General features: G+C 46.7%; 1 protein-coding gene across 5 annotated transcripts in view; it reads right to left on the reverse strand.

The window, feature by feature from the left end:
- Positions 1-21,471, reverse strand: part of ENPP6 (ectonucleotide pyrophosphatase/phosphodiesterase 6) — a 101,795-nt gene extending 80,324 nt beyond the window's left edge. For all 5 annotated transcript variants that reach the window (XM_065947587.1, XM_065947586.1, XM_065947585.1 and 2 more), the window contains exon 1: positions 21,187-21,471. In XM_065947587.1, the coding sequence (XP_065803659.1) occupies positions 21,187-21,427 (241 nt within the window). In that variant the 5' untranslated portion in view covers positions 21,428-21,471. The remainder of the gene's footprint in view (positions 1-21,186) is intronic.
- Positions 21,472-24,020: the final 2,549 nt, after the last annotated feature.

The following is a 24,020-nucleotide window of genomic DNA, read 5'->3' on the forward strand; positions in this document are numbered from 1 at the left end:
TGGTTCAATCCAGTCCCTGGTGGATTAGTCAGTAAAAAATCCTCCTGCAGTGCCGGAGACTGGCTGCGATGCATGAGACACGGGTTCCATCCCTGAGTTGGGAAGATACCCTGGAGAAGGAAACGGCAACCTGCTCCAGTATTCTTGCCTGGGAAATTCCATAGACCAGAGGAGTCTGGCGGGTTACCCTCTATGGGGTCACAAGAGTCAGAACTGGTGACTAAACCACCACCAGTGTGAACCAACCAAACTACAATAAACAAACAAAAACCCATGTGTGAAGTATGATGCTAGCCCATCCAAGTTCACTGCCTTGGGTCATGTGTGGCCATACAATAGTGAGACCAGTCTCCCAAATCATGGGATTAAAAAATCAGTTTAGGTCATGGCTGTAGCCACAGCTTATCTGCCCAGATCAATGAGCGATCCGCATATAAACAGAGAGTGTTTGGAGATGACACTGCACCTGGTCTAATTATCTGTGTACATAATTCTCCTTAGGTGCTCTTAGCATATATAAAATGTGTTGAAAGATAACTTGCCCTGGGGATGAAAGAGTAACTCAAATGAGCACCATCATCACATGGCTAGGTGTGAAAAGTATCTTTCTGATGTATTGAGAGTTTCCCAGTCCAAACAGAAGACGTCACTGGAATAGAGGAGCTTTTTGAGTTAAAAATAGAAGCATCTGGAAGGATGAAAACTGGCAGGAACTGAGGACCGATGAGAAGCACGTGGCCGAGCGGAAAGCACTTTGGAGCCCAACAGATCAAAGTCGGCCCCTGCGCTGGGATCTCACACAAGTCACTTAACTGTAGAGAGCCTCAGCTTTCTCCTCTGAAAAACAGCCATACCTTTGTGTGTGCAGGGTGCTCAGTCGCTCAGTCATGTCCGATTCTTTGCGAACCCATGGACTGTGGCCATTTATGCTCCTTTGCGCATGGTATTTTCCCAGGCAAGAATACTAGAGTCGGCTGCCATTTCCTGCTCCAGGGGATACTGCCAACCCAGGGATCAAACCCTAGTCTCTTGGGTCTCCTGCATTGACAGACAGATTCTTTACCACTAGCGCCACCTGGGAAGCCCCATATGTTTGTCCAGAGTTAAATAATTTGGGGTAGGCAACACTTTAGCATGAAGTCTGGCACACAGTAGGTGTTGGGGAAATGCAAACCACCACCTAAATCCTCTTTTAAAGGGCAACCCTATTGGGCTTCCCTGGTGGTCCAGTGGTTAAGACTCTGAGCTTTCAGCGCAGGGGGAGCAGGTTTGATCCTTGTCGGATCCCTCATTGGGAGACTGATATACCACATGCTGTGTGGCCAAAATAATAATAATAATAAATAAATAAAGGGCAACCTTATCAAACAGCATGCAGTGGTCAATGGCTCCAGGAGGGATAAGGCTGGGTAGCCTATTTATTGTCTCACAGTCACACACAAGCCCTTGAAGTAGACTCTCAAATCTCCTTAAGGCGGGGGGGTGTAGAAAAAGGCACTACCACCCATTACCATTACTCAGGAAGGTTTGTAACCAGTGAATCCCCAATTCAGAAACTAACCTCAGGCGTTTATGACATTTCCCCTGCGCCTGGGAAATGCCTGGCCCGACACTGCCCTCTACTGGCCGTCACAATCATCACCACTCGCAGCCTCACCCAGGGTCTCGCTGGGCACCACGCACCTTTGCCAGCCTGGTATTTTGTTCTGACATTTTTCATATGGAAAGACATCCCAGCATCCCCAGAGCTGCTTGTGAAGATACTAAACATGCTGATGATTCAGGGCGAGGCACAGAGAGAGGCCAGGGGGGCCAGGCAGCCACACACCCAGGGCAGCCCCCTTAGTCGCTGCAGCAAACACAAACCTGTAGGCGGGATCCCTGGTCTGGACTTGAGTAGTAAACCAGTGTCAGACTAACGGGACCTAACGAGAATATGAGATTCTATCAGGCAGATATCGTATGTGGGAATAAGTGAATAGCTTCTCATTTTAGATTGCAGAGCCAACAAAATAAACTTGAATATTAGAGCACAGATACTTGCCATTGACAGGTAAGCGAGGAACACTGATGTGTATGCTCTGAAGGACTCTCCCTCTACAATAAAACTACAATATACAATGTAACTAGATCTTGGGTAACACACACACATATGCACGTGAGTTTAAAATATTGCCAAGTTCACAAGTGATCCCAGGTCAGTAGTGTCCCTTCTTTCTTAGCAAAGCAAATGAATATCTTCTCTTAAGTTCCAACTTAAGCTCTCGGATTTCCCACAGACTAAGTTCAATCAAATATGAGCTAAAAGAAAGAAAGTCCTAAGACACAGAGAAACAAATTGTATGTCTCAGGCAGGTAGTTCTTAGCTAATGGCCTTTGTCTTCCTTCCATAGTGAATAATTGTTGCAACAGACCAGTCAGCAATTCAAGTTTCCAGCCATCCTTGCATCCAGGTGGAGCCATGACCCGTGGTTTGGATAAAGGAAGGAAAGCAGAAGAGGTAGATGGCATTTCCAGACCTGGCCCACAAAGACCACGCTTGGGGTCCTCTAGGGACGCTCCTGTCCACTAGCAGGATGCTGGCGCTCAGGGCGATCCTGGAGGCCACGTGTTGAACGTGGCAGAGCCTTTGTCAGTCAATGTCCTTGAATGACCACACAGGACATAGCCCCACGTCAATCCGTCAACTTGACGTGACGGAAGTAATAGAGAAAGACCCAGAGTGTTAAACCACTGAGATTTTGGAGGTTAAGTGTGCAGCAGTTGGTTTTACATTAACTAATCAGTCATTGTGAACATCCAGCAGAGACAATAAACCACAAATTTAGCATCAAGGGCTTTAGAGTTTGGGGATAATCATATTTAGAATATGAAATAAGCTTTATGACATGTTTAAAGAAATAAAAGAGAATCAACATTATCAAGGAACAAAAGACTATCAAAAATAACCTGGCAGGATTAAGAAAGAATCAAACAGAACTTTGGGCGTTAAAAATATAATCATTTAAATTAAAATTTGGTGGCAAGAGAAATCGCAGAATAAACACAGCTGAAAAGATAGGGAAACTGAAGATACCACTGAATGACCCAGAGGAAAGAGATTAAAGAGAAAGAGGTCAAAATATGAAAGAAAGACTGTGGTGGGCTGAATGGCGGCTCCTTAAAAGGTACATCCCCCCAGAGCTTGTGGATGTGATTGTACTTAGAAAAAGGTTCTCCACAGGTGAAACTAAGGATCTTGAGATGAGATCATCCTAGATTGTCCAAGTGTCCTTATAAGAAGAGGACACACAAAAGGAGAAGACGATGTGACGATGGAGGCAGCGATCAGAGCGATGAGTCCACAAGCCAAGAACACCGAGGAGTTCTGGCAGCGCCGGAAGCTGGGAGAGAGGCGTGGAACGTTCTCCCTCTGAGCCTCTAGAAGGAACCAAGCCCACCAACAACTTGATCTCAGAGTTTTGGACACTCAAACTGTGAAAGAAAATACTTCTGTTGTTTTAGGCTACCTGGTTTGCAGCAATTTGTTACAGCAGCCATGGGAAACTAAGACAAAGGTAAGAGATGAGGATAGAATGGGAAGTTCTGCATTACATCGGATCAGAGCTCCAGAAGGAGGAACAGGGGGACCAGAGGACTGGCAACATTACCAGGGATAACGGCTGACAATTTCCCAAACTGACGAAATACAGGGATCCTTAAACAAGGGACCCAACGTACTAAAAAGTACATTAAAATTTGTTAAGACTTTTTTTGATGTGGACCGTTTTTAAAGTCATTATTGAATTTGTTACAATCTTGTTTCTGTTGTTTTATGTTTTATGGTTTTTTTGGCCTCGAGGCACGTGGGAATCTTAGCTTACTGACTAGGGATCAAACTCCTACCCCCTGCATTGGAAGGCAAAGTCTTAACCCCTGGACCACCAGGGAAGTCCCAAAGAAGGTTAAATTGTAATCCCCAAATTTATACTCAGATAAACCGTAATGAAAATGATGAAAATCCACATCTTCAGAGTCTTATCTCTACCTAGGACTAGGATTTCTGGGTCACGGGCAGCATTTTCACAGGACAGTTCTGATTCACAGCTGTTGTTTCTGATTCTCAGCAACTTTTTTCATTTTCAAAGTATCTTCTTGATTTGCACAGATTTTGATTGTCACCAAATCCCCCCCACCCCAAAGACAAAAATAGCAGGACCAACATCCCATGGCAACATCTACGACAAAACTCCCTGTGAACTTCAAGGTAAAAAAAGTCTGTGAGAACCACCCAACCAGGGCCACAGAGAGCCACTGGTATGTCAGCATCTGTGGGGTGAGCGGAGGGAGAGCTGCAGGGATCCTCTTCTAGAAAAGTCCCAACATCTTAGACCTTTGTACACGCGTCACACTGTCCTAACTTGCATGACCCCTTGTCCTAGTTTGGATTCTTAAAAATGTAGAATTCTTGCCAAAAAAAAAAAGTTTTTTTAATGCATCTAACCATGAAGAAAAGTCAGACAAATCTAAAATACAGCCCCGGGCTTCTCAAGAATGTCAACATGGTGGGAGTCCAAAGGAAACAGAGAGGCAGGGATGTCACTTTTGACGGAGAGCAAAGAAGCATGGCAGCTGAGTGGACTGCTTGAACCGTGGTTAGAGTTTTCCTTTCAGAAAAGGTTATAAAGGATATTTTTTTGGCAATGGAGAAAAATCTGAAAATAATTGTGGTCATATGGAAGCATATCCTAGACACGCTGCATTATTTGGGGGGCGGCAGGTGGGGGCAGATAAAGTGTCATAATGTTAACAATTGACATTCTTTCTTTGGCTGCACCATGATCAAATCCCTTATGACTATACAGTGGAAGTGAGAAATAGATTTAAGGGACTAGATCTGATAGACAGAGAGCCTGATGAACTATGGACGGAGGTTCGTGACATTGTACAGGAGACAGGGATCAAGACCATCCCCATGGAAAAGAAATACAAAAAGGCAAAATGGTTGTCTGAGGAGGCCTTACAAATAGCTTTGAAAAGAAGAGAAGCAAAAAGCAAAGGAGAAAAGGAAAGATGTACCCATTTGAATGCAGAGCTCCAAAGAATAGCCAGGAGAGATAAGAAAGTCTTCCTCAGCGATCAATGCAAAGAAATAGAGGAAAACAACAGAATGGGAAAGACTAGAGATATCTTCAAGAAAATTAGAGATACCAAGGGAATATTTCATGCAAAAATGGGCTCAATAAAGGACAGAAATGGTATGGACCTAACAGAAGCAGAAGATATTAAGAAGAGGTGGCAAGAATACACAGAAAAACTGTACAAAAAAGAGCTGCATGACCAGATAACTACAATGGTGTGATCACTCACCTAGAGCCAGACATCTTGGAATGTGAAGTCAAGTGGGCCTTAGAAAGCATCACTACGAACAAAGCTAGTGGATGTGATGGAATTCCAGTTGAGCTATTTCAAATCCTGAAAGATGATGCTGTGAAAGTGCTGCACTCAATATGCCAGCAAATTTGGAATACTCAGCAGTGGCCACAGGACTAGAAAAGGTCCGTTTTCATTCCAATCCCTAAGAAAGGCAGACTCAAACTACTGCACAATTGCACTCATCTCACACGCTAGTAAAGTAATGCTCAAAATTCTCCAAGCCAGGCTTCAGCAATACGTGAACCATGAACTTCCAGATGTTCAAGTTGGTTTTAGAAAAGGCAGAGAAATGAGAGATCAAATTGCCAACATCTGCTGGATCATCCAAAAAGCAAGAGAGTTCCAGAAAAACATCTATTTCTGCTTTATTGACTACGCCAAAGCCTCTGACTGTGTGGATCACAATAAACTGTGGAAAATTCTGAAAGATACCAGACCAGCTGACCTGCCTCTTGAGAAACATATATGCAGGTCAGGAAGCAACAGTTAGAACTGGACATGGAACAACAGACTGGTTCCAAATAGGAAAAGGGGTACGTCAAGGCTGTATATTGTCACCCTGCTTATTTAACCTATATGCAGAGTACATCATGAGAAATGCTGGGCTGGAAGAAGTGCAAGCTGGAATTAAGATTGCTGGGAGAAATATCGATAACCTCAGATATGCAGATGACACCACCCTTATGGCAGAGAGTGAAGAAGAACTAAAAAGCCTCTTGATGAAAGTGAAAGAGGAAACTGAAAAAGTTGGCTTAAAGCTCAACACTCAGAAAACTAAGATCATGGCATCCAGTCCCATCACTTCATGGGAAATAGATGGGGAGACAGTGGAAACAGTGTCAGACTTTATTTTTGGGGGCTCCAAAATCACTGCAGATGGTGATTGCTGCCATGAAATTAAAAGACACTTACTCCTTGGAAGGAAAGTTATGACCAACCTAGATAGCATATTAAAAAGCAGAGACATTACTTTGCCAACAAAGGTCCATCTGGTCAAGGCTATGGTTTTTCCTGTATGGATGTGAGTTGGACTATGAAGAAAGCTGGGCGTTTGTGATGAACAGGGAGGCCTGGCGTGCTGCGATTCATGGGGTCGCAAAGACTCAGACACGACTGAGCGACTGAACTGATGTGGCACGTGACATCTTAGTTCCCGGACCAAGTGTTAAACCTGCGCCCCCTGCAGGGGAAGCACAGAGTCTTAAACACTGCGCCACCAGGGAAGTCCCAGAAATTGACTTGCAGCTGGTTCAGCAGGAACAAAAACCAAAATAAAACAGAACTCTGTATTTCTCAAGTGAGCATAAAAGCAAACGTGCCAAATGTTAACAGTGAGAGAGGCACAGAGCATAGGTACTCATAATACTATTTCCGCATTTCTGTAGCTTTGAGACATTTTCATTATAGAAACCTGGGGGATAGCCACATGATGGAACATTTCTCAGCAATTAAAAGGAGCAAACTATGGACACGTGCCACCCGGTGACTGAACTTCACAAACAGTTCAGTCCAATTCAGTCGCTCAGTTGTGTCCGATTCTTTGCAACCCCATGGACTGCAGCCCACCAGGCTTCCCTGTCCATCACCAACTCCTGGAACTTACTCAAACTCATGTCCATTGCATTGGTGATGCCATCCAACCATCTCACCCTCTATCGTCCCCTCCTCCTCCCGTCTTCAAGCTTTCCCAGCATCAGGGTCTTTTCCAATGAGTCAACTCTTCCCATCAGGTGGCCAAAGTATTGGACTTTCAGCTTCAGCATCAGACCTTCCAATGAATATTCAGGACTGATCTCCTTTAGGATGGACTGGTTGGATCTCCTTGCAGTCCAAGGGACTCTCAAGAGTCTTCTCCAGCTCCACAGTTGAAAAGCATCAATTATTTGGCACTCAGCTTTCTTTATAGTCCAACTCTCACATCCGTACATGACTACTGGATGAAAAACCATAACTTTGACTAGATGGACCTTTGTTGGCAAAGTAATCTCTCTGCTTTTTAATATGCTGTCTAGGTTGGTCATAGCTTTTCTTCCAAGGAGTAAGTGTCTTTTAATTTCATGGCAGCAATCACCATCTGCAGTGATTTTGGAGCCCAAGAAAATAAAGTCTTTCACTGTTTCCATTGTTTTCCCATCTATTTGCCATGAAGTGATGGGATGAGATGTCATGTTCTTAGTGTTTTGAATGTTGAATTTTAAGTCAACTTTTTCACTCTCCTCTTTCACTTTCATCAAGAGGCTCTTTAGTTCCTCTTTGCTTTCTGCCATAAGGGTGTCATCTGCATATCTGAAGTTATTGATATTTCTCCCAGCAATCTTGATTCTAGCTTGTGCTTCATCCAGCCTGGCATTTCACATGATGTACTCTGCATATAAGTTAAATAAGCAGGGTGACAATGTACAGCCTTGATGTACTCCTTTCCTGATTTGGAACCAGTCTGTTTTTCAAAAATAGTATGCTCAGTAAAAGAAGACCCAAGGGACCATGTATTGAATGACTCCATTTATGTGAAATATCCATAAAAGGCAAAACTAAAAAGACATGAAGTAGATAAAGTAGTGGTGATCTGGGGCAGAAGTGGTGACAAATGGGAATCAACAGTAAATGTGCATGAGGGGTGAGACCTCATGAGGGATGAGACCACCGAAATGGGGAGGGAGAATAAGCAAAGACCAGAGAACAAGGGCCACACGGAGCCTCCGAGTGAAGGGGTTAGCAGAAGAGAAGTCAGCAGAAGTTAGTATCAAGGTGGATTGAGAGGAGGGAGGAAACTTGGAACCCAATGAAGAATCTGTCGAAGGCAGGGATGATCAAAAGATAAATTCCGCAGAGAGAGGCTGAAAGATGGCACTGGATGTTGCTACTAGAAGGTTTGGCCTGTCAGGCTGTTTCAGAGGCTCAGAACCCAGCAGCTCGTGTGCCCGGCCGGCCAGCAGGCCCCACGCTGGAAGAGTGGACTGAAGTCGATATATTAATCATAAACAGTTCCTCAAGGCTACACCTTGAATTGCTCCCTGGAATTCCAGGGAGGAATTGCAGGGAAATTCCTCCCTGGCTGCCCTTCTTTCCTTGCCACAGTTCTATGCGGGGATTTCTCCAGTGAAACAGGGGGGCATGGAGTCCATTAGTTTTTTCCCCCCAAAGAATTATTAAACTTTGTTCCTCTGGGAAATTGATAGTGAAGGATGTGATTTTAAGTAAAACTTTCTGGCCTAGGATTCTAACCCCTCCCCACACACCCCGCTCCCCAATCCTACCTCAAACCAGGTGACTTTCCTCTTTTTAAAATCATACTCTGAAAAATACATATATGTGAAAAATAAAAATTTTTTAAAAAATAAATAAAATCATACTCTGGGGGCTTCCCTGGTGGTGGCTCAGTGGTAAGGAATCTTCCTGCCAATGCAGGAGACTCGGGTTTGATCCCTGACCGGGGTCGATCTCACCAGTTGGAGCAACTAAGCCCGTTGGGTCACAGCTACTAAAGCTGTACCCTGAAGCCCGGAGCCGCCACTCCTGAGCCCACGTGCTGCAACTAGTGAAGCCCGCACACCCGAGAGCCCGAGCGTCACAGCAAGGAAGCCACTGCACTCAGCCCGCGCACGCAACTAGAGATTAGCCCCTGCTCGCTGCAGCTAGAGAAAAGCAACGAAGACCCAGCACAGCCAAATATAAATAAATAAATAAAATTATTACAAAAAAGAAGATGATACCATTTTTACAGGGTCTCTGGTAGTCCTTAAAAAAAAAATCATAACTATCAATCTTAACAGGGCAAGGCGTGAGTGTAAGAACAACATTCATCCTTTGAAAAGTGAGTGTATGGCTGTCTGGCTTCAAATGCTAACCACAACTACAGTGCCCTTTGGGTTCAGTAGCCACGGTTGTCCGGAGGGCACCCGGGGCAATAACAACACTCTCTTCCCTTCCACGTGCATCAGGGTCAGAAAGTTCCAGGGGAAACAGAGCTGCTCACAACAGGAGACGCCCCTGGCAGCCCAGTGGTTAACTCTCCGCCCTCCCAGTGCAGGGGGCACGGGTTTGATCTCCAGTCGGGGAACTGCGATCCCATGTGCTGCTCAATACAACACTGAGCCAAACAAACAATAAATAAAAATGTTATAAAGAACTTGGGTTTAAAAAAAAGAGAAGCGATCACGACAATACATAAGACAGAGGACCTCGTCACAGCATTTAAACCCACTCCTTGGAGCCCTCAAGCTCAGAGGGGGCTTCCCCATAGCTCAGATGGTAAAGAATCCACCTGCAGTGCAGGAGACCTGGGTTCAATCCCTGGGTCAGGAAGATTCCCTGGAGAAGGGCATGGCAACCCACTCCAGTATTCTTGCCAGGAGAATCCCATGGACAGAGGAGCCTGGCGGGCTACAGTCCACGGGGTCGCAGAGAGTCAGACACGACTGAGTGACTAACACTGCTATTTGGAGCCCTCAACCCTCTCATTTTTTTTCAGGAAAGAAACCTGAACCCAGAAAGACTTTGAAGCCACAGGGTTTAGAAGCCACCGTAGCCAGACTAGAACTAATACCTCTTGCTTCTAATCTATCACCCTTCTTGCCAAGACATCATCAAAAGTCAGAGAGGAAGCGAGCGGGCCACGCCCAGGGTGAGGAGCTGGTCAGCACCAGGGTGGGCGCCCAAACTCGGAGAGAAAGGGGGGGTTCATGCGAGGGGACAGGCGGTTTACCGGAAAGACTAGAAAACAGGGCAAAGTCAAACACAAGGTAATCTTGTTTTGGTAGAAGCACTGCCTTTTTATTTCATGTTACTAAGAAATTCATATTCTGCTGACCACAAAACTACCTGAGGTGGAAGCTGGGTAAAAAGGATACCTTCTACCTCACACCATTCTCCCGAGGGAACTGCTATTTCTGAAAACTTTTCCAGACTCCTGGTTATAAATGACTTAAACTACCAAACCTAAAATCTCTTGGGAAGAAGACTGAAGTTGTTTTAAGCCACCAGAGCACTGAAGTCCTCCCCGGTTTGGAATTTAGTGAAAAGGTAAACCATAAGGAGTTTCCAATTGGCTATCTACTCACTTCTTAAAATATTTGACAGAGTGTGCAAAATACTTAATTATACACACTTCTACTCTGCATTTCGGAAACCTATCCTGCACTGGTGTGGACTGGGGCTGGGGAGAAGGGGGCTGTCAGGCTGCTGTTTTAGGCAGTGTTTGCAGCATCCATTTGGATTTTTCATCCACTATGGAACTACAAAGCTCCCCTCTGATGGCCTAGCCTCGAGGGCTGCCTTTCTGTGAGAAGTAGGGGGTGTGATGGGAAAGAGAATTTAAAAGGAAATGGGCTGAGTATTTAGGATAAAAGCAGTTTCCAAGTAACTTTAGTGAAAGTGCTCGTTGCTCAATTGTATCTGACTCTTTGCGACCCTGTGGACTGTAGCCCGCCAGGCTCCTCTATGGGATTCTCCAGGCCAGAATACTGGAGTGGGTTGCCATTTCCTTCTCCAGGGGACCTTCCTGACCCAGGGATTGAACCCAGGTCTCCTGCACTGCAGGCAGATTCTTTACCAGTTGAGCCACCGGGGAAGTCCTAAGTAACTCTAACACACACAAAGGGATGCTTACTGCGTTCCTAAAGTGTCAGGGTACATGAGACACTTGAGCGAAGGTCTTGCCCTCACTGGGACCGCCAGGCCCTCCCAGGCCCCAGAACCAAGTGAACGAACGAACACCTGGTCCGGGGTCACTGCGAAGGCCTGGGTCAGAGTCCCAGATGTGGCTTGTCAAAAGAGGCCTGTTTAAACCATGCCATACAACTGTTCAGCCGTGGCCGACTGAGATAAGTAGCTAAGTGTCTGAGGTTGAATCCTCTCTTTTATACAACCCCAGAAGCGCTTATTGTTCGTATTGTCCATTGAGACACACAAAGGAGGGTTTAAAAGCAGAGTTGTCCCTGAGGTTCTCGGTCTGGAAGAAGCCTGGATGGGCAGGGACACACGCACCGTGGCGTGTGTGTGTGCAGGCGTGTGCCGCGTGCACAATGAATGCAGCTGCAAGGTCTCTGGCTGAGGGGCAGACACTTGGACGGCCACAGGACAGCGTTGCGCTCAGAGCCACTTTCTTGAAAGCAGGAGGTCCCAACAGGAAGACAGTATGCTGCTCTCACAGGTTCTGCCAGCCTGGGGCTCTGTGAGCTTGAATGAGCGATTTCATATCTCCCAGCCTCAGTTTCCTCAGATATAAAACCAGGGTAACCAGGCCTGCCTTACAAGGTTTTCTGAGGATAGACTGAAATTCTATTTGAAAGCACCTCGCACTAAGTACTGTAGACACACAGATGTAGAAATCTGGTAGGCGTTTGGGAAATGTACATTCTGTTCCCTCTTGACTGAATCTGGCTGCTTGTAACAAAGGAGGACAACAGGCGTGCTGCTGAGACATAGGCCTCCATTGTAATCACAGATTCTGAGTCCAGTGACCAGAGGCAGCGTGGCCAAGATGCTGAGGGATGGATGGGGGGATGCAGAGGTCCCCTGCTCTGGTCCTGATTTACCCATTTCCTGGCTACTTAACCTCAGACTAACTGCTTACCCTCCCCAGATTTGAGCTCTCTCATCTGCGAATTTGCCCCCTTCCAAGGGGATTATAAAGACCATTTGAAGGTATCAAGATTAGAAAGGAAGAAGTAACTGTTTTTATTTGCAGGAAATAGGATCTTGAAGATCCTTGTGATCCAGAAAATCCCGAGGAATCCACAAAATTCAATTAGAGCTAATAAACAAATTCAGCAAGGTAGCGAGGTGCAAGATCAACACCTAGAAAGCCACTGAGTTTTCATACACTACAAGAGTGAAATTAAGAAAATAATTCCATTCATAATAAAATAAAAAATAAAATGCCTAGAAGTTTTTTTAAAAGAAGGGCAAGACTTGTGCACTGAAAATTATAAAGCATTGTGGGAACACTTTGGAACCTGAAAGGACGTCCCATGTTTGTGGATCAAAAAAATTTAATACTGTTACCTTGGTAATATGTCCTAAATTGTTGTATAGATTCAATACAACACCTAACAAAATCCTAGCTAGAGTTTTTTTTCCCCAGAAATTGAAAAGTTCATACTAAAACTCAGTCGGAAATATAAGTGACTCAAGATAGCCAAAACAATCTTCAAGAAGTACAAAGTGGAAAAACATACACATCTTAATTTCACAACTTACTACAAAGCTACAGTGATCATGATCATGTGGTCCTAGTATTAGGATGAACATAGACAGTTAAACTGAGAGCCCAGGAATAAACTCTAACATTCATAGTCAGTTGATTTTCTACAAAAATGTCAAGAAAATTCAGCAGGAAAGAAATTATTATTTCAACAAATGGTGCCAGAACAGTTATCTCACACCATACACAAAAATTAGCTCCACATGTATCGTGAACCTAGATGTAAGAACTAAAAGTATAAAACTCTCAGAAGACTAATGACTCAGGGCTGAAGTCCTAATGCCTTAGGGCTGGGTATGTGGTCCAGGACCTTTGCAAAATCATAGAGGAGGAAAAGAGGTCACATCACCACCCACCCAGTAAAGACTGAAATTGAATCTCCACTGAGCCCAGTGGGATGGAGGTCAGAGTCAGATGAGATTTACTTATTTTTTATTGCTGTAAAATATACATAATATAAAACTTACCACTTGAACCACTTTTAAGTGTACAATTCAGTGGTATGTAGAACATTCACTCTGCGTGTGCAACCGTCAGCACCACCCATCTCCAGAACTTTTTATTATCCCAAACTGAAACTCTGCCTCATTCAGCATTAACTCCTTATTCCCCTAGCCTCTGATAACCACCTTCCATTCACTATCTCTGTGAATTTGATGATTCTGGGTACCGCAGGTAAGTGGAATTAAACAATCTATCTCTTTTTGTGTATGGCTTATTTGACTTAGAATGTTTTCAAGTTTACCCATTTAGATGCTTTTTTTTAAAGAAAATCAAGAAATGAACAATTTCTAATATACTCAATGGACATGAGTTTGAGTAAACTCCAGGAGTCGGTGATGGGCAGGGAGGCCTGCCGAGCTGCAGTTCATGGGGTCGCAAAGAGTCGGACACGACTGAACAGCTGAACTGACTGAACCAATACACTCAAGTTTGTGAACTTGGATCCACTTTACATACAGATGGACTTATTCATCTTCCCCTAATTCTGGTCAAATTCTTATCTGATCCTGAAATTGTTTTTCTCTCTGGTCCTCCACATCCAACTAGTCTTACCAGTTCCCTATCAGACCCCTGACCCCAGGTTCACTCTGGAGACTTGACTCTCAGGCTCCTTAACTCTCCCCTTGGACTTGGATGGCCTTGCCAAATCCACACAGCTCAGAAATGTCAGAGTAATTGTCTCAAACCCCAGCTCTGCTCTCCAAATGCTCCATCATTCCCGCCTCCCCACCCAGCCTTTTCTCCAGGTTTCAATTCCTCCCTCAGATCCTGGTGGCTCAGGTGATAAAGAGTCTGCCTGCAACGTGGGAGACCTGGGTTTGATCCCTGGGTTGGGAAGGTCCCCTGGAAAAGGAAATGGCAACCCACTCCAGTATTCTTGCCTGGAGAATACCCATGAACAGAAGAGCCTGGTGGGCTACAGTCCATGGACTCGCAGAGTTGGACGCGACTGAACGACCAACACTTTCACTTTCCCACACCCTTCAGGCTTTGCTCAAATACCATCACCTCAGCAAACCTCCTCAGAAGCGGTCCCTGCACCCTCTGTCCCTGTTCTGTCCTAGCCTGTGAATCCACACACTCTGAGCTATTCAGCTTCATTACAAGCTCATCCAAGACAGAAGACATGTCCCTTCAGAAGAGCAGTCTCACTTAGAAAATGTTTGCATAGCTCTGCAAAAGGAGTGATCATACACAAACGTACATTATGAATTTATGTCAAAGTTACATGTTGCTGTAATAATTGCCAGATTCAGTGGTTCGGACAGTAAGCAATACAGGAGTCAGCAAATGAATGAAAATGGGATCTCAAAGCACTACCCAGCTCTGAAAGGTGACCATCTGTGGGTCAAGGCCGTATGGGGTGTGGGGGGCATCTTACTTTGGCCTGAAAGAGAAAGATGGGTTGGAGGGCAGCTGCAGCTGGGCTGGGGTTGAGGCCGGGGCTGCAGGGAGGATGGGAGGAGAGCCCTCCCGGAAGTAAGAAGCGGTATCAGCCAAGGGAAGGACAGGACGTTCTGGGAGAGGCCTCCAACCCAAACGGGGAAGTAAAGAGGTCACTCTCCAGAGTTTCCATTCCCACAGGGGCGTCACGATTGGCTGACCAAACCCCAGTGATCCCCGCGTTTGAGGGGTAGGAGCCAGGCTGTGTCCACTGACGGAATCTCCTGAGGCATGATTCACCACATAGCTGGCTGATGGGTTCAAAAGTCCAACAGGTGGTTGAGAATCGGAGAAATAAAAAAAGGCATTTTTGTTTTCATTGGATTGTTTTAGCTTTCAGCAGCTGTTGACACAGTCTGAGAGTGAACTCTCCGGAACACGATTTTGCTTCTTATCTGTTCCAGCAGAACTCAGGAGGTTATTCCAGGCTCGTGAAGAAGAGCAGCCGTTCTCTGAGGATCATCTAGACCCTGGGAAGTGGGGAGGGTGGCTGAGCTGAGCCCCAAACATCCCCATCCCACCCCCACCACACAACCTTCTAGAGGCTTCCACCTCCCCCTTGACCAGATCTTGATGAAATCTACACAGAAGGCTTCTTCGAATCCCATCTCTATTTCACCTTACACATCTTGGCAGATGTTCCTGAGGCCGAGGGAGAGCCAAAGCCGTCCAGCAGGGAAGCCCCACCAGGACAGAGTGGAGTGCTGAAGCGCGCTGGTCAAGTGACAAGCATGGATAAACAAGCAGGAAGGACCAGAAAGGATGGCTCAGCTTCCAGCCCCGTGCATCTGAGGGAGGCCGTCCTTTCAGCTGGGAAGCTCTGCTGCCGCGGTCCTGGCACCACAGGAGCGCCCGCTTTTACAGGCAGGTGCCCAGGGGAAGTCACTTCCTCAGGGCACGAAGGATGGGTAATACCCCTCACACAAGCCTGTCTGTGATTTCGGCCTGGGCGGCCCTCGTCCAGGTGCGTGCGACCTGGCTCTCAAGCCCCTTCTCCTCGTAGGAAAGGGTCAAAGACAGGAGGAGGTCACGATCAAGCACCAGGTCCGACACGGGACCCCAGGGAGCCCCAGATCTGCCCCAGGGTCCCCTCCTGGGAGACTGTGGACACAATGGCCTTATTCACGGATGGGGACTCTGAAACCCGAGTAGGTGTTGTTGAAAGTGTCTCTGAAATAAACGTTGACCTGCTGACTCAGGCTCCCTCCGAATCCATTGGAGGTGCTCTCTAACCCATCTGTGGCAAAGCAGTCGTGATGGGGCAGCCGAGGCAGCAGGCCTGCATCCCCTCGGTCAGCAGCGGGGAGAGGGGAGTGAGACGGGAGACCCGCCTGGGGTGGAGACTGCCTGGCTCTGTGTGGGGAACCTCCTGAAGGAGGGCTTGCTTTGCTCAGAATCAAAGGCTTTCAGCACGCCTTTAAGCTCTGCCCGCCACCCTTGCCAGCCCCTCCTGCCGGGAATGTGTTTCTTGAAGCCAGACGAACCCCTGTAACAAGAACACCCTGGTGTCACCGTGGACGCCAAGAAAAACAGGCTTTTTGAAAAGTGGCACTTCAGCGTAGACAGGTCTGGTGGTGGGAGCTGAAATAATGACGCGCCGAGAGAGGTTACTTTTGTAAATTCTTGGAAGACGCTTTTTTCCTGCAGCCTTGAGCCTCTGAGTGTTCCTAACCCATTCGGCCACGCGGACACCTCCCACAACCACTCCACTACACACACTGTTAGTTTTAAGTGGAAATGTGAAAGGATGTCATTAGGTGTCTCTGGGAAGTAAGTGACAAAATTCAGCAAAAGTTCATGCAGTTGAGAAGACAGATTTAACTGTGTGTCAGCGAGAAATATCCTCTACCAGCTGTGGGGCAAGTGGAAAGACAAGTCCATGTACGGGGGTCCACTGGGACCCACAGGAGCAATTTCTGTCTTGGACCCCCATCATTTTTCTACATGTTTCTGGAACTCTCCTTCACTCTACTGTCTTTGATCCCCTCAAGGGCCAAGTCCAGATGAATATCCTAATCCAACCTGAAATCTAGTCTGATGAAAATTGACTTCATCAAACAAACAGCTATCCAAGCTTTCCCATCTCTGCTCATAGGAGCTCCAGACTTCTGAATTTCTTGTTGCCTTGGAATTGACTCAGGTTCTCTTCCTCTTAGCTCTTCCATAGTTACTCATACTTAGTCAGCAAGTTCTGCCTCAAGGGCATGCCTAAATTCAACTTTTCACTTACAGTCCATCGTAAAGAATAGATGCTCAAGGTACATCATTGCAGCCCTAGTTACTATTGTAACTAGTGTTGTAACCGGGACATGAAGGCATCAACATCCATCAATAGAGAAATGGATAGAGAAGATGTAGTACATATATACAATGCAATATTACTCAGCCACAAAAATGAACGAGATTGTACTGATGCGAATGGACCTAGAGTCTGTCACGCAAGGTGAAGTCAGAAAGAGAAAAACAAATATCCTATATTAACACACACACAAATATATATGGAAGCCAGAAAAATGGTACAGATTTAGCTATTTGCAGGGCAGGAATAGAAGCACAGATACAGAGAAGGGACATGTTGACACAGACGGGGAAGAGGAGGGTGGGACAAATTTGGAGACTAGCATTGACACATACAGGCGTGCATGAGACCTCAGTCAGGTCCGACTCCTTGTGACCCCATGGACTATACCCAACCGGGCTCCACTGTCCATGGGATTCTCCAGGCAAGAATACTGGGGTGGGTTGCCATTTCCTTCTCCAGGGGATCTTCCCAACACAGAGATTGAGCGTGCATCTCCTGTGTCTCCCACATTGACAGATGGATTCTTTACCAATGTGGCTCCTGGAAAGCCCTATATATACACTAGCGTGTGTAAAATAGATCCAGGGGAGGGGAGGCCAGGGAGCCAGGAGGCCAAGTCCACACTGCTTGTGCTGGAGGCTCACAGAGAGGCCCCCAGGTGAAACCTTGAATTCTGCAGAAGGTTGAGGATGTGAGCTTTTTTCAAAATGTGATTTCTCAAGTACTACCTACATTGATTTCCTTTGGCCCAAGTGACAGCTGGTTTTAATTTAAATCAGCTATTTTCTTGAAAGCAAAGGAAAGCTTACCTTATCCCATAATCCCTCACTCCAGAATGTGGGGCCTTGCTATCTGGGAAGAATTCGCTTCAGGTGGCATTTCTAGGAGGGTGGTCAGAAGTGTAGCAGCACAGATATTAATTCTAAGTAGTTAACTTTCTTGGTTTTGCCTTGGTTCCAGTAGATGATTAATCAAGTGCCTTTGTCCAAGCTCTGGATGCCTTCTGGACTGGTCATAAGGAGACCTGTGTCTGTGGATCCCAGGTCACACACACCACCTTCCAGACATGCCAGGACTGGAGTCAGTGTCATGCTGGTCCCTGTGTGACATGTGGACCACTGGAGCCTGCCCTCGGATCTCAGCCCTGACACTGATGCCCTCAGGTATCTGGAGGGAAGCACCCAGTCTCCCAGCACTTTATTTGGTAGTTCAGTCACTCAGTCGTGTCCAACTCCTTGTGACCCTATGTGACCCCACTGTAGTCTGCCAGGCTCCTCTGTCCATGGGATTCTCCAGGCAATAATACTGGAGTGGGTTGCCATTTCCTCCCCCAGGGGATCTTCCCAACCCAGGGATCGAACCTGAGTCTCTTCCATCTCCTGCACTGGCTGGCAAATTCCACTGCTGAGTCACCGGGGAAGCCATATTTGTCCTGCTGCAAATAAATTTTGGGCTTCCCCAGTGGCACTAGTGGTAAAGAGTCCTGCAAATGCAGGAGATGCGGGAGACTCAGGTTCGGTCCTTGGATTGGGATGATCTCCTGGGGGAGAAAATGGCAACCCACTCCACAATTCTTGCCTGGAGAATCCCATGGACAGAGGAGCCTGGAGGGCCACAGTCCATGGGACTGCAAAGAGGCAGACATGACTGAGCACACAACACACAGACCTCCCAAGAAGTGCCAGTCCTGACTTTTTCCCATTTCATGCCTGCTTCTGGCAGCAGCTGAGATTCTGGCCTGATGAGGACCCAGAAACTAGGGAAACTGAGGTTCAGGGCACAGTGATGACTTGCGCCTGAAGTCTTCCCGACCCTGCGAGGACTCCCACCACCTTCTCCCAGCTTCAAGACCAAGTTCTTTCCAGTAACCCATCATTCCTCATCACACAAAGAGAACACCAAGAGCTTTATGTGTTACAGGCAATAATTCACGTAAGGAAGTGAGATTATAGTCCATCTTAGGGATTCTGAGGAACCTTGAGACAGTGTGTATTTCGGTACCAAAGAGATCTAGCATGATTCTCTTGTTGGTTCATAAAATGCTCAAATGCTCAAACCCTACGTGCAATTCCCAACAGATATATCCTTCCTTATATATATATATATATATATATAAAGAGGAATTTTTCAGTATCAGGTGGGAAAATAAGCATGGAAATTGGGGGAAATAGTGTAGATTTCACCCTGAGTAAGGTCCAGGGCAGCGGACATGATAGCAGCCTCACGGCCGGGCATCACCCAGCCCACAGTCCTGCTCCAAGCCTTATGTCCGCTCTGTGTATTATACAAGCCACACCCAAAGACATCTGCACATGAACATGTCTTGCAGGACACATCCTATACATAATACTGCTTTCATAGAAGTCAAAAAGGGGAGGGGCTTCCCTGGTGGCTCAGTAGTAAAGAACCTGCCTGCCAATACAGGAGACAGGGGTTCAAGCCCTGGTCCGGGAAGATCCCACAGGCCGTGGAGCATCTGGACCCATGGGCCAGAACCGCTGAGCCTGTGCTCTGGAGCCCAGGAGTGGCAATAACCGAGCCCTAGTGCTGCTGCTACTGAAGCCTGCACATTTGAAAGTAAAGAAGATCTCTGTCACACATTCCTGGGATCTGCACTGTCCCCCCCATGAAAAGAGCCCTTCTGTCACGGCTAGACCAGAGACTAGACGATACCCACAGCCTGACAAGAAAGTGTCTGCGTGACGGAGGCTTTGTGCCAATTCGTCCTCGCAGGGATATCAGCAACAGGGGTGTCTGACGAACAAAGGGTCGTGTCACTGGCTTGGCTTCTCTTGGAGACTGTAATGGTCCCTTTTTGCTCACTGGAGTCTGGCTTGCTCAGACTGGATTTTCTTCATCTTTTACTGACACTGAGAAAAGTGCACGTGGCAGTTTGTGAATTGAGTCTCCCGGCAAGGCTCTGAAAGACAACTGCTGTGGGGGGTGGTCTGCATGTGTGAAAACCCCTGGACAGACACAGTGGAAGCCGGGCTGCGACACACAATAGCATCTATGTGTGGCCCGGCGGCCAGCATACAGCTTCCTTCCCTGCAAGGGGAGAGCCGTGCCAAGTAAGGACCAGAAGATCTTAGAGATGCTGATCATTTGTCTGTCGGAGGGAAATGTTTCAAAACGGACAAGTAATTTCCTTGCTGTGTGCAGTCCAGATTTTCTTTCCTCTCCATGCCCTTACTTCTAGTTCCCAAACTCTCTCCCCTCCTTCATCTTATAGCATTTTGATGTACACATGCGTTCGGTCTCCATGTATGAAGACAGACATAGCAATTTGTCTTTCCAGAATCCTGGGGCTTTGCTGTTCTGTAAAGATCCATAATGAGATACAAGAGTTCTCATTCCCTTCCTGTTAACATAATTCATGGAGTTTTTCCCTATACTCAGAGCACAGAGCTAAGTCCTACATAAGCATCATCAATAACAGTGCATTTTTACCAGCGTCCCTGGACAGTTTGCTAAATTCCTTTTGAGTGCCTCTTGCTGGCCCTTACAATGGTTAACTGGTAAACCCACTGGAAGCTAGGAATCCCATTGTGCCATCAGGAGGTACATTCTGTGACACAGATAGAGGACCGAGTTCATGGAATCACATTTGGTGTGCCTGCAATCCTAGGTGAAGTTTATCTTGAAGCAAAAGTCAGCTTTCCCAAACGTCGGCACAGTCTGGGTGAGCTGGGGATTTGGGTTTTGTTTTCTTAACAGATGCTAGAAGTTAAAAACGGGAATCTGAACTATGCGTTAGTTTTTTCTTCTCCCTGTCATTTTACCTGGCCCGGAAAGGCAAAAGAAGGAGCAAGTAGTGTCGCTAAGTAATACTTTAGGATATGACCTGAATACTCCCTCTGAGTCATGCAGGAATCCCACGTGTAACTTTCATAGCCCAACAAGCCAAAACAGTTCCAGGATGACAGATGACCGCAGAGCAAAGGGGAGAGAAGGAATTTGATACAAACGAAGACCTGCTGACTTTTTAAATTTCAACTTAGAATATACGGAGTCGGCTAGAATTTTTAATTTGCAAAACAAATAACCACTTTAACCATCATCTAATCATAGAGTCCTCTGTTCTCCACACTGCAAAGCCAAAACAGGTCCTAGGGAATAACTTTAGGAAAATAACGCATTCATGCACCAAAAAAAAAAGAAGGAATCTCAGCCGAGAACACGCTCTTCTTGCCTATCCCTGGGTTCCCCAAAGACGAAGGCAGACGGAAACTTTAAACACGCTTCTAATGCCAGGAGCTCACTCTTCCTGATGGACTCCAGCCCACCCTCCCCACCCAGAGGAGGACAGGGTACTCACCGGTCATGAGGCTGTAGTAATTGGGATAAGAGAGACTGGGAAAGTCCGGGGTCAAGTAATCCACTTTGACCCCTCTGCTCACAATCTCTTTGAACCCAGGCAAGGACTCCAGGGCCTCATCGCTGATGTAGTCTGCTCGGAAGCCGTCCAGCAGAAACAACAGGAGTTTCCGGCGGGCCGAGGCTGGCTGCGCCAGGCTGAGCACAAGGGCCAGCAAGAGGACCCCCAGCTTCCCTGCCATGCCACCAGGAGCCTACCCCAGCGTAGGATGCAGAGACTGCAGCTATTCTCTCTTCTAGGGGCTGGACCTTGACTACTGGCCTTCCTGAGCCAAGTTCACTTTCAGAATTTAAAGGTACAGCACCCCCTTTTAAAAACGTCTAGGCTCACCCTTTACTAGCAAGTCTGGAGATGGACTCCTTCAGAAAAGTCAGGTTCCCAAACCACCTGGGATGAACACCAGGGGGGAGAGAGAGTGCAACTCTTAAACCAAAGGTGCCCGGAGCCAACAAGTGAGAGCCCACCCAAGACAAGGTCACCAGGAGAAAGCCTGACAGGCAAGGCGGATCAGGTTTCCAGGGATTCTGAAAAGCTGCCCCGGCGCTCACCTCAAAGATGATATCTGTCTTTCTGATGCTTGCTTCAATAGACTACTCCCTAATTTCTGTGACACAGGCAGAAGGCCTTCCCCGATCTCTTCCCAAATCAGAATCAATTTAGAACTTTAATCAATAAATTTCCTGGCTGGTGGTATCTTATGAGATTATCCAAGATGAAAGGAGTGTTTTAATTTAAACTCCTTTGCTGGTATTTTAGTTTTAGTTTGTTTGGCAAATGTGTTTATCCCCTTGGTACTAATATGCATGATTGCTCATAATACCCTAATCATAAAATAGCATAAAGAACCTGATCATATAAAGACTCTAATAGACATAGAGCCTTTTGGGGGGGTGAAGGAGTTCTATTAGAAAACACAAGAAAAATTATTCTAAAAGTGGTTATTGGGTTAATGTTTGCTTGCTGTGTTTTCACTCTTAATGTGCTAAGGTTGTGTTATGGAAACCATTGGTAATATAGTTAAAGATCTAGAAAAATAAGAGCTTAGCCCTAGTGTAGTAATAATGAGATGGTTGTTAATTGTCAACGAAGAGTGCTAGGCAGAGGCTGCCTCACTGAAGCTGTAGAGTCAGTGTGGGGTAAACTTCTTAGATAAACGCAACTGACAACTTCTGCAGAAGGATTAACTTTTGTGTTAACAAGGTTATACTTCTACTCTGTACTGTTGCCCTATGAGACTGCTACCTTTCAGTTAAGGTCACCATAGAAACAGAAAATAGGTTTATATTCACCTGACTTGCATAAAATATTAATAGGCCCCAAGGTCAGAAGATACTGTACAAGACCCTCATAAACAAAGAAGTATGCAGAAAACACCCTGGTTTCGTGAAGGACAAGCTGATGTAATGTTAAACTATCTTCCCCTTAGAAATATACTAACTTAGGGTATAAAAGCTACGGTAAAAAATAGAGGATTGCCAGACCCTGCCAGACTCTGCTGCACCCCCTGTCTGGTCTGTCTCTCTCTCTCTCTCTTTCTCTCTTTCCCTTGCAGACTTGGCCCTATCAAGGCTGGTCTCCCGTCTCTCTCTCTCGCTGATGCCGTTCATCCTGACGGTACCCCCTGGATCCTGCCGAGGCTGGACCCCGGCACAAAGGGGCACTTGCCACGGCTGCTTGCCATCTACTGTACCTCTACAATGGTGAAGTCACGTGATGCTGTGGCGCTGAGCTCTGACCTCCCCCCCTCCCAAGGAGTCTAGGGTGGAGATGAAGAATGAGTGCCTCAGGAATGAGGCACTCTGTACTCCAGGAAACTGGCAGGGAAGGTCTTCGGATGGTGGTCAGATATTTTCAGGAACTGGTTTCCCCTCATATCCAGTTGTTTCCTCATATTCAGAAAAGCACTAAAATACTTCTGCTAGTTACTGTATCTCGTGACTAGCAGAAGCTCCACGAGAACAGAAGAAACTCTACCAAAAAAGAAAAAAAACGTGCTTATTGGCATGTACTCCCCCTTCGCCAGAATCACATATACACTGCCCGTCCCCCTTGACCTCTTTGGAGCAGTTTCCAAGAGCTATCAGAGGTGCTGTCTCCAGGCTGCAGTCCTCATTTTACCCCAAATAAAACTCAACTCACAACGCTCACAGTGTGCATCATTTTTAGTTGACAGTCACGGCGACCAGTAAAGAGACCCAAAGTGGACTTCCCTCCTTTGCCTGAACTCTACAAGGACCCCGAGCCTCGGTACCACCAGCAGCCCCTCAGGCCCATCCACCTCCTCGGGAGTGCAGACAAATTTGGGGAAGTCTCCTTTGGCTCCAGGATCTCCTGCAGGGGCTGAGGATCCTGAGTTCTTGTTTGGTTTTTCTAATATGGGGAGAGGGACCAGAGCCCTGCCCACTGACCTTGCTATTGGCCACTGGCCCCAGGTCTCTGGGGACAGAGTATGGAGGGCACTCACTAGGACCAGCGCCCTCCATCCCTGGTGATCTGGGGCCAAGAGCACTGGAGGCAGAGCCGGCCTGGAACCCCACCGCCCTGGCCCCGGCCGGCTCCATCCCTACACTGGAGGTGCAGCCCTCAGGCTCCTGGGCACCTGAATCCTCAAGGCAGCTAAGCCTGGGGCCCTGCCCTGTCTTTTCATCACGTGATCTTCCCAACCACAGAGACCTCTCATTCCTCCTGCAAGTGAACCATGGAGCAGCGGGGTGGGAATAGAGACAGGAGAACTCCAGAAGAAAAAGATACACAGAAGAACTGTACAAAAAATA

Source organism: Muntiacus reevesi, chromosome 10 (assembly GCF_963930625.1).
Source record: "Muntiacus reevesi chromosome 10, mMunRee1.1, whole genome shotgun sequence".
Taxonomy (NCBI): Eukaryota; Metazoa; Chordata; class Mammalia; order Artiodactyla; family Cervidae; genus Muntiacus; species Muntiacus reevesi.